This window comes from Cervus canadensis, chromosome 9 (assembly GCF_019320065.1).
Source record: "Cervus canadensis isolate Bull #8, Minnesota chromosome 9, ASM1932006v1, whole genome shotgun sequence".
In the NCBI taxonomy this organism is placed as follows: domain Eukaryota; kingdom Metazoa; phylum Chordata; class Mammalia; order Artiodactyla; family Cervidae; genus Cervus; species Cervus canadensis.
In genome coordinates this window covers 2,142,515-2,158,209 of record NC_057394.1, presented here as the reverse complement: position 1 = coordinate 2,158,209, position 15,695 = coordinate 2,142,515, and the positions used below count along the sequence as shown (strand labels likewise).

General features: G+C 50.1%; 1 protein-coding gene across 1 annotated transcript in view; it reads left to right on the top strand.

The window, feature by feature from the left end:
- COL4A2 (collagen type IV alpha 2 chain) overlaps positions 1-15,695 on the top strand; it is a 160,139-nt gene that overhangs the window by 48,940 nt on the left and 95,504 nt on the right. Inside the window, exon 4 of the mRNA XM_043478324.1 lies at positions 1,227-1,307. Within this exon, the coding sequence (XP_043334259.1) occupies positions 1,227-1,307 (81 nt within the window). The remainder of the gene's footprint in view (positions 1-1,226; positions 1,308-15,695) is intronic.

The following is a 15,695-nucleotide window of genomic DNA, read 5'->3' as shown; positions in this document are numbered from 1 at the left end:
ACTGCGCCCAGGGTCCCCGCCGGATCGACTCCCTTCAGGCTCCAGACCACCTGGGCAAGAGTGAGGAGCCAGATGGAGGCCCCCCCGGGGACCGGCCACACTAACTCACCTGCGGGGGTGGGATGGGGCTGCAGGCGGGAAGAGCTGACGTTGGGCTGGTCAGAGAGGGGAGAAGGGGCCACGCTGGTTGTCATTTCTGACTCAAAACGCTTAGTCTTGTGGACACGGAGCGTGTCCAGACATGGTCCAGTCTGCAAGTCTCTCTCGTGCCTGAAACACTGAGGCAGAGAGCAAGAAATGCCTTTTTTCTTCATTGGAATCATCTAGCCAGAGAATTCCCCGTTATCGCTAAAGTCATCAAAGAGGGACATCTCAGGGACTGGGAAAAGTTCGATGATGTCACCCCAACCCAGCTGAATAAACACTTAGGAAAAACCTCACCACCAGCCTGCCCTCTCTGCACCCCAAGTTAGCACGTCTCAGGGAAGGGAAGGGCGGGGCTTCTCCGTGGACGGTGGTTCCCTGTGCTGGAGGGGAGGGCGTGTCATCCCACCAGGGGTATTTGCAAACTCTGCCTCTAGATCGGAACCGCCCTCCCTGCAATTCATTACGTCTGGGCTTTGTCTGGAGGCCCTGCAGAGTGCCACGGGCAGTCACCCAAACCATCCTACCCCAGCCTCGGACGTCTCTCCCAGAACCCACCCCCACCTTTCCAGGCAGAACGGAGCCTGGAGTTCCTCCTTGAAAATAAAGCGATTAACACCTTATCCGAGGCTCGCTTCACACAGGATCCCTGGAGAATGTTCTCCTTGACTTCTGAGCCCCGGGACCCAGCTTGGCATCTGGCGCTCAGTAGGCACTGAGAAAAGGCTAATTCACCCTGGAATGTGTAGCACCAAGGGTGACCTTGATGTCAGCGTGGACTTGGGGGGGTGGTGGTGCATCGGTGGAGGCTCGTCGATCATAACACTTGGCCCATCTGGTGGGGGGCACGGTGATGGCTGGGAGGTGCAGGCAGAAGGAGCTATGCGTGAAACCGCCATACCTTTTCTCAGGAACCTCAAACCACTCTAAAAGCTGAATTCTGTTTCTTTAAAGACTGGGTGAATGTTTTGATTGAACAGTTGTTAGACATGGAAGGACTGTCAGCAGGTGGCCTTATGGCCCGCCCTGCGGTCGGAGGGCAGTAGGTAACGTTCTCTGTGTTTTGTGCTTCGTTTCTGCAGGGCGTGAAGAAACTGGACGTGCCCTGTGGAGGCAGAGACTGCAGCGGGGGCTGCCAGTGCTTCCCCGAGAAAGGAGGGCGGGTAAGTCATGACGTTGCAATAAATACTATCTTTGTTTTACTTCCATTTTGTACCAAGTGCTGTATATCACCTGCTTAAGTCATTTGCATACAATTGTAAGAAATTTAATACAGGTGAGTTCATGTCCACGAAGCAAGCAATGATAGAATGCAGAATTGAGTCTATTTATACCACTTTCTTAACAAATTGAGAAGTGTTGACCTTCTCAAGCATCTTCTCTCTTGCTCATTGTCATAAATACACATGTGTGCATATATGTGTACATAACACAATTATGTTTAATATTTATAGTGTATATAAACATATATTTTGTAAAAATATTGCATAAAGAAAGCAGTTGCATTTATACTCTGATATCTATTTAAACTAGAGGACATTGGCATTGACCCACCAAGAATACATAGTTGTATTTATACCCTGGTATCTATTTAAACTAGAGGATGCTGGCATTGAACCACTGAGAATCACTTTGGCTTTTAAAATTATCCCACACCTTCCCTGAATGCCCCTTATGTAAAGGCACTTCACAGGTAAGTCAGAGAGAAAAGGTCGCCCCAAATTATCACAACATCTGGCAAAGTTTGAAATGTGGACCTGATACTCTAACATGTTTCATCCATGTGTTGCTTTTAAAGCTGATATTTGAGTCTAGGCATCGTTGAAGTTAAAAGGTTTGTTTATATTCATGTGTGTTTAAGCCCTCTTTGGTATGTGGCAGTGTAGGGAGTGGTTTTTCGTCTTGCGACACAAAGTCTTTCGAGTCCTTACGCTTTGGGGTAATTCGGTTCGCTCTAGGGCTCACCCGTGCCCCACATCAGGTAGTGAGAGGCCTTTGGGACTTCTCGCCTGCGTCTCCCTGTCCTTGCTGGAGCTGGGACTCATAGCCATCCTCGGGGGCTATGAGCTTCAGCAAGTTGAACCCTTGCGTCAGAGTTTTAAGTCACCACGCCCTGCCTCACCCACCAGGAAGAAGAGATGACTGGTTGGGGACCCAGCCCTGTGGCTGGGTGTCGGGTCCTGCCTCCTTCCAGACCCGAGTCCCCACCCCAGAAGTCAAATGGTCAAAGGTGTGACGGGCCCCCCTCTATAGATGCGGGGAGCTTATGTGCTAACACGCAGCCGACCATTACTTCGGTGGCAATGATCACAGCGGAGGAGTGGTCTTCTGCCCGGAGATCGAAGCTCCCACGAGTCTCCACGGGCTGTGTGCATCACGTCAGTTTTTGCTGTGGTTGCTTCCTCTGCTCTCGGTGGGGACTCAGTGCTTAAGGAATTGCTAGTTGAGGATGCTTTCTCAGCATTTCACAAGAAGTATTTTTAAATATATGGAGGCCGTTCCCTGAGACTTAAATTCCCCTGGGGTCCCCGGCTATAGATTTTCCCAGCGATGCTTCCGGAGCAGTGGCGGAAGCCCGACTGCAGGCTCTGGCCTCCCCAGCTCGGCTCGCTCAGCCTTATCCGGGCACAGAGAAGAGAAACCAGCTCTCTGAGATCGCACGTGTCTCTGAGACCTGCCTGTGTCGGAGGGAGCCTGGCTCTGGACCGTTCTTCTCCCTGGGACCCACCAGAGAGAGCCCAGACAGGCCAAGTAGAAGGGGACCGGGTCTGCTCTTTCTCACTGTTTGCAATTAGCTAACGTAGAACCAGTATGCGAACACTGATGCTTTTACAAGAACATTTTTCTTCCATAAAGATAATTCCCTCTGATCATTTCCATATGCGATACCGTCCTCACGGCAGTGGATTATTAAAGGACACCAAGGGTCTTCTCAAAGAGATCATTAGAAGAGAATTTCTGCAGGTCCCCAGGTCTTTCTCATTTAGTAAGTTTATGGCACAGGCGTTATTTCCTTGTCATCCCTGATTAAGAAAATGCCTTGAGTCTTTCGCCACCTTGCCAGAACACAGAAAGTGACACCTTCTGGTTAATTTCATTAACATGAGTAACCTAGCGTGGGCTTGACTTTAATCTGCAGACACATTATCAAATGAAATCAAATTAAATTGAGACTCAGCAGTTGTCTGGGTAGTTTGTTCAAGAACCAAGGCCAGGGATCCGCCCCCCACCCCATACTGAGATGGCAGGGGTGTTTGGAGTCATGAAGAGAGACCTAAAGTCACTTTCTGGGCCACACAGATCCAAGCTGGGTGGTTCTAACTGAGGCTGCCTGACTGATTCACATGTGCTATTGAATATTGATCGGTAAGGTGATAGGAGTGACTGAGAGTAAGAAGCCAGAAAAAAAACCCAGTGAGAAGAAAATCACTAACCCCGTTTATCACTGTCTACGGGGTAAGCCCAGTGCGTTCCTGAAGTTATTCGTTGTTCGGACAGTCGCATAGACTTTATTAAATCTTCTATGAACATAGAATCGCTGTGTCCATTCCACAAACCTGGTGGACGTGTATTAAATCTTTGCCAATTAACAGCTCTACCCAGATGGGGTTCTGGTGAAAGCAGAGCTATTTCTGCCCTCCTTTTGGGCTGATAGTATTTTTCAGAAGTAACGGAATCCACTAAAATAGCCGTGGGCGGACTTTGGGCTCAGAGAGCCGGCGCAGAGTCTGTTCTTTCCCACGTTCTCCCCTGGGGTCCCTCGCCGCCTGTCTTCCCCTCGGTGCCCCCGGAGCAGCCGCGACCGCGCCTGGCCGCAGAGCCTGGCTCCCGGAGCCGCAGGCTCGCCCTGCCTTATACGGGCATGGGGTCCAGTTCCTGTGCTCCTCACCATGGCGACAGCCAGCAGCAGAAACACTCTGTTACTGAATAACTGCGGACTCCAAGCAGAGAGCGCTAATGTGCTCTGGATTCGGGCTCCAGCGTTGTTCTCGTGTTACCGGATGAGTCAGCCCTCACTTACCGCATCGGGCCAGGCTGGAGGGTGGGTGGCGGGTCCTCACCGGGGGAGAGTTGTTTCTCACAGACGGAGCCACCCGCCCGGGGATCATTCCAGCAAGCCAGTACTAGGGTGGGAGGTGGGGGCGGGGCTGAGGCCAGCTGTCTGTGTGCCCCGGGCTCCCCGGTCAGAGCCGGGGGGCCCACAGGGGGACCCAGCCTCGTCCTCCTAGCTCACAGAGGGGCAGTGACATCCAGCACGGAGACCCGCTCCAAGCTGGGGCCGGACGCTCAGACTCTCGGACGAGTGCCTGTCCCATTGCAGTGACCTTCTGCGTCTGCAGGCCTCCTGACCGATGTTACCCTGTGGCGGGGGGAGGCCTGCAGGCAGAGAGGAAAAGGGATTTCACTCTCCTGCCTCAAGAGTGCTGGTTCTCAGGCCTCTCTTCAGCTGCTTTGTGAATCGAAATAGTAAAGCACTTTAAAAAAACGAGTTTAATACTGTTGTTATTGGAGAGCTTGTATGTCCAATATCCCTACTAAGTTGTTCAGTTGCCAAGTTCTGTCCGACTCTTTGTGACCCCGTGGGCTGCAGCACACCAGGCTTCTCTGTCCCTCACCATCTCCTGGAGTCTGCCCAAGTTCCTGTCCAATGAATCGGCGATGCCATCCAACCGTCTCATCCTCTGTCGACCTCTTCTCCTTCTGCCTTCAATCTTTCCCAGCATCAGGGTCTTTTCCAGTGAGTCAGCTGTTCACATCAGGTGGCCCAAATATTGAAGCTTCAGCTCCAGCATCAGTCCTTCCAAAGATTATTCAGGGTTGGTTTTCTTTAAGATTGACTGGTTTGGTCTCCTTGCTTCCCAAGGGACTCTCAAGAGCCTTCTCCAACACCACAGTTCAAAAGCATCAATTCTTTGGCAGTCAGTTTTCCTTATAGTCCAACTCTCATATCTGTACGTGACTACTGGAAAGACTATTGGAGTAATTAGAAAGTGTTAAGTCCAGTCCAGCAACACCACACAGGGCACTATATACAGAGTGTTAGTCGCTCAGTCGTGTCTGACTCTTTGCAACCCCGTGGACTATAGCCCTCCAGGCTCAGTTGTCCACGGAATTCTCCAGGCAAGAGTACTGGATTGGTTTGTCATTTCCTTCTCCAGGGGATCTTCCCAACCCAGGGATTAAACCCAGGTCTCCGACATTGCAGGCAGATTCTTTACCATCTAAGCCACAGGGAAGCCCACTATATACAAAGGCAGGCAATAACTAAATTCTCAGACTTGCTTCATCACTAACGGTCACACACTCACCACGCCACAGGTATCCGGCCCCTGTATCTTTTTCTGTCCTTTTCTTTAATTGAAGTATAGTTGGTTCACAATGATTCAGATGTACAGCAAAGTGCTTCGGTTACGCGTGTGTATGTGTGTGTGTATTCTTTTTCAGATTCTTTTCCATTATCGGTTATTACAAGATATTGAGTATAGCCCCCTGTGCTATAGAGTCAGCCTGTGTTTATCTGTTTTATATATAGTGCTGTGTATAAGTTCCTTCCAAATTCCAAGCTTATCTTCCCCCACTTTCCCCTTTGGTAACCGTAAGCTTGTTTTCTGTGTCTGCGTGTCTGTTTCTGTTTTTCTAAATAAGTTCGTTTGTATCATAGTTTAGACTCCACATGTCAGTGATGTCATCATACTTGTCTATGATCCTCACTAGGTCCATCCATGGTGCTGCAAATGGAATTGTTTTGTTTGTGTAACATTCCATTGTATGTGTGCACCCCATCTTCCTTATCCTTTCCTCTGTCAGTGGACGTTTAGGTTGCTTCCATGACTTGGCTATTGTAAATATTGCTGCAGTGAACCCTGGGGTCCAAGTATTCTTTCAGACCATGCTTTTCTCTGGGTGTACGCCCAGGAGTGGGGTTGCTGGATCAGACGGTAACTCTCACTTTGGTATTTTTAAGGAAGCTCCAGACTGCTTTCCATGGTGGCTGTACCAGTTATGTTCCCACCAGAAGTGTGGCAGTTTCTGTCTTCTCCTGTTTTCTTTTCCTTCTCTCTGTACACACAGTGGAGGCCGGAGGTGGTCGAGCTGCAAGCGTCAGGGGGAATTTCTGTTAGAGAATTCCTGTTGAAGCAGAGTGAGTGTCTCCGTGGGATTCGAGGCTCCATAGCACAGGGAACAGGAGAGACAGCGGGTGGGCCCGTGATTCAGCCAACAGAGACACCTTGGCCTGTGCGCATTACCTCACCGAAAAGGCTGTGAAGTGCTCAGATTTTTCCACCTGAGGGCAATACAAATCACTATTCAGTTACTTAGATTCCTAGCCCCTCAGCCCTTTGATTTTTCACCATAAACTCAGGTAAGATAGGTTATTTCAACTTGTGAATGGCATCCACCTTCACGAGGCACCTGTTTTCCGAGGCAATCGGGTGTTTCACAAATTGGTAATCCAAAGACAGATGAAGCCCCCAGTGTTGGGAATCATCGAGGTGGTTGGACGGCCCCGGAAGCTGCAGTGGGACTGGGAGAAGCCACGCTGTGACTGGTCCCAGGGCTGTACCACCTGCCTGAGCCAGGGGCCCGGCATCTCCCCACCCTGGGCAGTCGTCACCCCACGTTCGCCCTCCCTGGGCCAGCCAGCCAGAGCCTCGAGACTGAAGCCCCAGCTCCCGGAAGGGTGCGGCTGACAGCCCACTCCCTTCAGCAGAGACTGAGCCGGCACGAGTTGGCCGTTGCATTTTTTTCAAGGAGCTAAGAGTTTCCCACAGTCTGTGGGTCCTTGGACTTGGGTCAAAGTATGAGCAAATAATTCTTAACCTCACAAGATTCCTTAAGTTCAACAATATAAATCAATGTTAAAGAAAGCAGAGAGGAAGGGAATGAGAGTGGAAGCACTGTGAACAGAACGCTCTCGGAGGTGGGTGGCAGCGGATGGATGGGGTGCGGGAAACGCGGGCCCTCTCGGCGGCCCAGGTGGGTGGTGACCAAGACCCTGGCCTCGGGGAGCGGGAAGGGGGCCCCGAGCGGCCCTGAACCACGGTGATCATGGCCACGTCTTCTCCCAGGTGAGCTGTGGCCTCGCTAACAGGCGGTCTATCCTGTTGCGTGTTGCTGCTCAGCACCCTTAAACGTGTATAACTGGGAGATAGAAAAAAATGGATTTGTGTTCTGTGAAACAGCTCAATGTAAATTTGAAAACGGGTCGGTCCCTGTGGAGCCATGGGGAGGTGCTCAGCGCATAGATCTTCAAGCTGTATATACACACGGTGTGTGGTCCGCCACTGGGGGGGTTTCCCCCGCGCATGGCCGCCCGTCTCAGCCGCGCCGTGACCCTTGCTCGTGTGGAGCACGCACAGCATGCTGTCGTGGCCGGCCGCCTTCCACACCCGATGCAGCCGCTCCGGGCAGGCGCTGCTCAATGGTCTGCCCCACAGGCCTAACAGAAGACACCCCCGGTCCGCTGCGCACAGCCCAGAAAGGGCAAAGAATGATTCAGAAATAGAAGCCCGCCTGGCTTCTGGGCTTGTGTAACCTTCGTCTGCACATAGCTCTCACCTACTTTCGACATCACGGGCTTATTTTTAGTGCCTGTCTGGAAAGGCGGTGGTTCCGGCTAGCTGGACACCGTCGTGGCTGCAGCCAGCTCAGTTCCTTGACTCCTCTCTATAGGAAAGGCGGCCCTGCAGCAGATCTGAACGATGCCCGCCTGAGGCGTGCATCGCACACCAGTGGTGCGCTTCTAATGGGACGCTTTCTTTCATATCTGCCACGGTTAAGAACCTCGCCTCCTTTTAATAATGGAATTTTACATTCTTGCAACCCTCAAAATCTGCATTTTGTGTCATCTGCGCACAAGGCGCATGTCTGGAAGAAGGTGGTGCTTCCGTGAGCGGGGGCGGGGCCCCGGAGCAGCAGGGGTGACCCCAAGGCTGGGGCGTGCCTGGTGTCCTCAACGGGCACCGTGGGAGCCGGCGTGAGCCTCGCAGAGCGGGAGGTGAGATCCGTGGTGGGGGAAGCCCGAGGGAGCGGGGTGGCATCGTGGGCCGAGTAAGGCGAGACCCGTCCTGGAGACCTGCTTAGAGGAGCTGTTGACTTACAACTTGCTCAAGTCACCAAGCTCTTAGGGGAAGCAGGTGCGGCGCGTACTGTGGTGAGCCAGTCAATTGGGGGTGGTTTCTAGTCAACAACGGTGCCAGGAGGGGCTTCCCTGTTGGCGCAGTGTTAAAGAATCCGCCTGCCAATGCAGGAGACACGGGTTCGATCCCGGCTCCAGGAGGATCCCCTTGCCCTGGGACAGTTAAGCCCATGCCCCCCAACTACTGAGCCTCTGCTCTAGAGCCTGGGGGCCACAACTCCTGAAGCCCGAGTAGCCTAGAGCCCGTGCTCTGCAACCAGAGAAGCCACCACAATGAGATGCCCATGCACCGCAACCAGAGAAAGCCTTCGAACAGCAGTGAAGACCCAGGGCAGCCAAAAATAATTAACTTTTAAAAAAGAGACGCCGGGGAACATGGCCCCGCACACAGGCGGTCGGTGACGCACAGCCAGAGTCGGCTGCCACATGAAGTTATTCATTCAGTGAATATCGTTTGCACATCTGTCGCCCCATCTCGGCACCAAGGATGCAAATAGAGCAGTTCATACCCCTGAGCCTTGCCTGACACTCCAGCCTTGTGCTCTCGGAAAGAATTTCCTGCCGAGAGGGACGCGTCCTCTACCTGCCCCGTCTACCATGGCTGTTTGAGCCCTTGAAATGTGGTTCGTGAGATGGACAAACTGAGTTTTAGATTTTTATCCCATGTTGGTTAATCAACATTCAGACCGAATAGCCCCCTATGGCCACTGGGTACTATCAAGATGACAACTGTGAGTGTCAAGGTGGAGAGTGGAGGAAATACACGGTAAACTGGTGGTGAAGAGGTAAGAATACAAAAAAAAAAAAAAGAGGTAAGAATACTCTGGATATTAAATCTGAAATGTAAAATCAGGGTTTCGTGAAAGTCAGACCAAGACTTGTAAACTGCTAAGCTTACATCTTTACAAAAAGAAGGATTTTGTCGAAGAGCAGAGACCCCAGTGTCGGCACGTTGGCGAAGGTGTGCAGAGTGTGCCGTCAGTCAGTGACAAGTAGTTTCCTGATCGGTTTCTCCCTCATCTTCCTCCCAACCCCAGGCCTCTTAGGGGGTTTGCTTTGCCAGCTCGAGCTCCGATCAAGACCCTCCCCTTGGGAAAGCTCCTTGTTCGCTTGTCTGGTTCAGGACACCTCGGTGGTCAAGCCCCCACAGCTTCCAGCCATAACATCACTCTTGCCGTCTTTCCAGCGAGATTGTTGTTCAGTCGCTCAGTCACGTCTGCCTCTTTGCAACCCCATGGACTGCAGCACGCCAGGCCTCCCTGTCCATCACCAACCCCGAGAGCTCGCTCAAACTCACGTCCATCGAGTTGGTGATGCCATCCAACCATCTGTCCTCTGTCATCCCCTCTCCTTTTTGCCTTCAGTCGTTCCTAGCGTCAGGGTCTTTTCCAGCAAAGTTAAGTAAGCATTTTCTTAAAGTAGGACTTTCGACCCTGTGCTGTAGAAACAATTTAATTGTGCAGCTGGAGAAGAGACAAGCAATTGCAGGACCCCTGGCTTCCTCCCCCGCGCCCCGCCCCAATGTGGTAAATATTTAATTTCAAAGGGCCATTCTAACATGAGTCACAGTTTGTTAGATAAACGTCCAGTTTGGAGCCTATCTGAAAGGAAGACTGCATTATTAAAATCTTAAAGACAAAATTGTAATACTTCCTTACTACATGGACTCAGAGAACATCATTTTACACAGACTTGGGTGATTGAAAGTCAGCACTTACAGAAAAATTTTATTTCCATGATCATCGAAACCGTCATGTCCCTGATGAAGCATGACAAAGTTTACCCTGGATTCCTATGTTGCATACCAGTAGAATGCATCATTTAATAGGAATCAAGAAAACCCTTGGTGAAAATTAGTCATGATGGTTGTCTAGCATTGATCAACTGCAACAGCAATTGTCCAGGACACAGCTGCTTACGGTGACAGCAGAGCAGATATTAATATCTGATTAAAACAGCAGAGTCAGCAGAGGACATATTTACGGTAGCACCGTTACCTGTGATGAACAATGACGCGCTGGCCCATGGGCCGCTCACTATCTGAGTGCAGAGAGAGAATCTAAATGTTTTCATGTTTTATTTACCCAGTTCTCCCTTTTCTGGAGAAACCACACACACACACACACATACACACACACACATCCCGCTCTGGCAGCCTCGACCAAATTCCTTCATAATGAAAAAGTCATACTACACCCTGGTCTCTAGGTGTTGCTAAAGAAAGATGCTTACCTAGCGCCTCAAACATTCATATCTTGCGTGAAGTGTCTAGCTCTCTAGAAATACCAGGGGAAGATCACTCTTTCTGAATTTCCATCCAAACGAAAGAAGCATAGCGCATTCATTCTCAGAACTCAGGCAGAAGAGAGAATGAACTTGAGAGAGAAAATGACATTTTTTAACCTTGGCGGGTCCCTGTTCTCTGAACCCTTTGACCATAAACTGAGGTTCGATGTTTTTATGGAAAGCTGGGACATTGGGGAAAGTATGGTTTATGCAGAAGGACAGAAGTGAAGCCTGCAGGCCAGCCGGCTGGTCATGCGCGTGGGGAAGGGGCACGTGGATTCAGGGCGGTGGCCTCAGCGAGCAAAACCTCGGGGAGGCCGGAGGCCCACACCCCCACCACCACCGGGGATGGTGAGAAAGGGATTAACTGGGTTCCGGTCCCAAGGTGACGCTTCTGGGGACCTGGGCTTCCTTTCATGGCTCCCAGGGAAACGTGTCTGTGGGTTCAGAGGCCAGGTATGCCGTTTTGAGTTTTGGTTGAAAGCCCCACACAGACCCCAAGAGACCTGATAAGCTGGGGGAAGAGAAGGAACGCTGTCCTCTGCTTCTGAGCCAACCTCAAGCTCCGCCTTCGGACGCCCTGGTCTCCTACCCTGATGGAATGTTTTGACAAGTAGAGCACCGAAGCGTCTCGCTTTTCTCTTAGATCAGGAATGCCAGTCTTCAAAGACCTTTGTTTTCTTTCATTCACCTCCAGTCCGTCCTTAGTAAACATTTGCAGGCTTTCTAAAACAACCCCGAGCGAAATTCTTGCCAGCCGTGACATGCTTTCTAAATGCCGCCTGGAAATGGAAACGCTTCCTCCGACCTTGTCCTCCATCATGCGGCAGGAAGAGACAGCCTGAAGCCCTCGAGTCTGCACGTGCAAAAAGCGCCCACGTCCAGCTCCTCGGGGCGGTTGGGACCAGAGGCTGAGCGCGCCGCGTCCAAGCCCTCTTACACCTGTGACAGAAAGCTATGGCTTGTCTGGCCAATGTTTGAAATCACTCTTCTTATTTTCCCCCAGCGGTTGTAAATAATAACCAGAGAAAAATGGTAGAAATGACCAACCCAGCTGGCACAGGCATACGTTTTCTCACTCTGGGGCGGGGCGACGGTCATCTTTTCTCTGCCTGGTTTTCTCCTTGAATCAGAGAGACTACCTGTATCCCTAAGAGCCGGTGGCAAAGACGCTGCATACATCCCTGGTGTGAATGTATACTTAATATTTAAACAGGTCGATATACATTTATTTTTAAACACCTTAGGCATGGCAGGATTTTCTTAAGAAACTGTCCAACCTGGGAGCCTGAAGGGTCTGCGATTCTGAGCCCTCTGATGTCCCACCCGAACGAGCCCATTGTGGTGTAGACAGCCAAGTCGTTCAAGTCGTCAGATGTCTGACTCATATGGGAAGTACAGGGCAGGCCTTCAAAGGGGCGCATTTCCCCCCTGATTAGAAAGATCAAAATACTCCTGTCTCCTTCCTCTCTGTGTCCAGCCTCGAAGTTTAAATTCTAGAAGAACTGAAGCAGAAATAGACCTTCCAGGAACCCAATATGAGCCCTTTATGGATGGCATTGAAATCCCGCCATAGGAACAAACGTTTTTATATTCAAAGCACGGTTAGATAATTCCTAAAGATTTGGAACCAAAAACAAACAAACAAAAAAGCAAACCAAAATGAAATGGAATAATCAATTCTGGGTAAATAACATCTTCGGCCTAGTAAGTTCTCAGCTGCGTTGTCACCATTGATGTTTTTTTATTAAAATGTTTTCTTTGTAAGGCCTGTAACTGTTCTTTGGACTTAAAGTCTGTTCTAAATTAAAAAAAAAAAAAACAGAGGACAATGAATTTTATGGTGAAGGTGGTGTCTCCATAATAAAAATTAAAGTGCTAGCATATAGTCGTTAGCGCGCATGTTTTTTTGAGATAATCCACTCCAGTTAGTGACAGTGGCCTTCTTTAAGCCTTGTGAAGATACATCTCTAAAGAACCCTGATGTCAAGGTCAGCTGCATGCCTTGCGCCCGTATTCAGCATCCGCCAACAAGACTAGTGTCTCTGAGATTCAGTGAAAGACCCTGGCTTTGAGGACTGATGAGTTTGCAGTGATTTGGAACAGAATGAACAGAATCCCGTGACTAACTGCGAAGCAGTTTTCTTTTGTTTGTGTGGCTTTTAACTTTCTACTCTTTTCGGCCAGCTTAGAGAAGGGGCCGGTGTTACACCTCGGCAGGTGCGGAGGGGGAGATTCACAAATCCTGAACAGGTTTTACTGTGAGAGCCCCCAGCGCGAAGCCACGCCCTTACAACCTGGAGGGAAGAGTGGAGGCGGGGTGGGTCGAGGCTGGATGATTGAAGCAGAAAGCTGAAACTGGGAAGGTGGTTTCCTCACTCGGAAGCCTCGGGGGAAATTCCTCATCACTTAACACCTGATACTTTACAAATATTTGCATTTCTCATCATAGAATGATAGAAGTGTTGGGGTAGTACATTGACAAATCTCCCCCCGCCCCCCCCCCAACTTCTTACCCCAGAAGGACTGAGGAATACATCTGAGACTTCGGAATATTCATTCTAAGAGTACCCCAGAGAAGAAAAGAGGGCAGGCTTTCCTGGTTCTTTAATGAACACACAACTCAGAATAGATTCATACATATCCAGAGTAAAATTCACTACAAAAATTACTCAATTAATGAAAAATATGATACTGGGGCTTCCCAGGTGGCTCAGTGGTAAAGAATCTACCTGTCAGTGCAGGAGATGAGGGTTCGATCCCTGGCTCGGGACGGTCCCCTGGAGAAGGAAGTGGCAGCCCACTGCAGTATTCTTGCCTGGAGAATCCCACGGACAGAGGAGCCTGGTGGGCTACAGTCCACGGGGTTGCAAAGAGTCAAACACGACTGAGCACACACACGTCATACATTACTGCAGAGAAAAGAATCTGACTTCCTAAAAGCTGAACTGAGAAAGTTCAACTTGTCTTCAAAATCGCAATTTCCCTTTGAGATTCTCGCTTAACATCGAATCCCACTTAAAATTTCCAGACAATGAGATTGATTCCACAGCTTCACTTAAAAGAAACTCAGTGTAAGACACGCCAGGGATAAGAAGTGGAGGGAGCACAGCTGAGCCCCGAGAAGATGTCCTCCAGTCCATTTGTCAGCCCCATGTCTTTCTTAGAAAGAATTTCTCCTCCGGCAGGTGTTTCTCTTGCCTTTGAAGAATATATCTTGAAATCAAGAGATGCCTGGGGATGACATCAGCCTGTTTTCCTCAAGTGTTGTATAGAAAAGAACTAGAGAACATCCCGAAGACACAGAATTCACCTCTACAAGTTGTAGAATAAAGTCATATGCGTGCAGTAGTACTGTATTTGAATAGTCACTTTTTTAAAAGTCCCAGTCAACTAGAGACAACCAGGACTAAATAACAGCATTAGGATGTTTCATTTTAAATCCAGGAAAGCTGGACGCGTTTGGTTACAAGACAGTTACATCAATAGCTTTAGGTGAGCTTCGATCATTGTTACTTTACCAAATGCAGTTCGTGTTCCCAATGAACAGTGAGGCTAAACAAACCAAAAAGTCACAGTTTGGAGCAGAGAAGCAAGGAGAACGGGTGACTCGTGCCCAGAAAACCCCAAGTCCCCGAAGGGCCTCCGCAGAGCATTTTTAAGGCTAGGTGACGGAGTGGGATCATGGGGCGAGTGAGCAGCGCGTGTCCCAGCCTCTGGTGGGGGGTGAGGTGGCAGGGTGGTGTCACGGGGGTTAGCGTAATCTGTCCTTAGGCACCAGTGGGTCTGGGGGCTCATGGTCGTCGAGTAGTTAGTTTCTTCCGTCTGGTGGGGGTTTTAGCATCTGTAACACAACTCGGGAAATGTGCATCAGATGCTAGTACCTGGGTACTGTTACCAATGTGTTATCTTCAGAGAGGGGCTGCAGGGGAGGCTGGGGTGGTGAGGGGTCCCAGGAAGGCCCCACAGGACCCTGCTGGCCTGGTCACAGTTAGACCCCAGATGCAATACCATGGATAAGAGCGCATCCCAGCGCTCCTCACAGACGGTGCAGGGGAGCGGCGTGGCCGTCACGGCACCCGGAAGGTGGCCCCCGCCACAGCATGCGCCGTGACACTGTCGCCGTCGGAGAGGCTTGGCTTTGTCACATGCCCGCTTCCTGAACAGGAGCCCCGCCTTCCCACGCCACCCCACAAGCGCACGCAACCTCAGACGCCCCGGCACTGCCTCTAGCATCCAACCTCGCAGCTCCTGGAACCCCAGTGCACTGTCTCTTCCCTTGTCCTTCGGCTGGCCCCCACCCCAGCTCCCTGTCCTCTGAATCCACGGATCTCAGCAGAACTCAGGAAAGAGCATGCTCTCCGAACCTTTTTCATATTGAAGTGTCTTCTGCTGCGTTACCTGCACCCGACCTCCTGACCCCAGATTCGAATCCCCTTCTTCCGAGTTCCTTGCTTCCCTCCCGGGGTCGTGGCCTCCGGGTTTGAACCTGGCTTTCTAGCAGCCGCGTGACCACCCTTCCTGGTCTGGGTGCTGTGGGTCTGGGAGCTCTGTCGTGCAGTCGCATCACATTATTGCGTTGGCTCACGAGCAGTGTTATTTCTACCCAAAACTCTGTTTTTTTCTTTCAGGAAGTTTTTTGTTGTGTTGTTGCTTGTTTTTTGTCTTGTGATTATTGGTCTTCCATTTGTGCAATTGATTTTTTAACCTCAACTCAGAATTTAATTCTTGTGACATCTTGAAAGGCAGCTAGTTTCTGATCTGAAGTGAGGGTCCTCTTTTTTCAACTTGTTTAATACTGATCTAATTCAAACACAGACATTCCGTGAAACGGCTATTAGCCAAAAACGAGATGTCTAAATGTTAATTGCCGCTGGTATTTTTAGGACTTTATTTTGAGGATAGCATTGATGAAGAAGGATTTGTAGCCATCTGCAGACCCTCAAGTAGAATAATCAGACCGAGGAAGTAAACAAAAAGAACTTTGTGGATGAAAGTGAACTCCTTAATTCCAGAAGATTTAAAAAGACTTCTTTAGTAGAAGAAAATAAAATTTAACAAAGAGAGTGCCCTTCAAAAATGTCAGTTATCTTGGAAGGAAAGATGAGTCATGGAAATGGCCTGT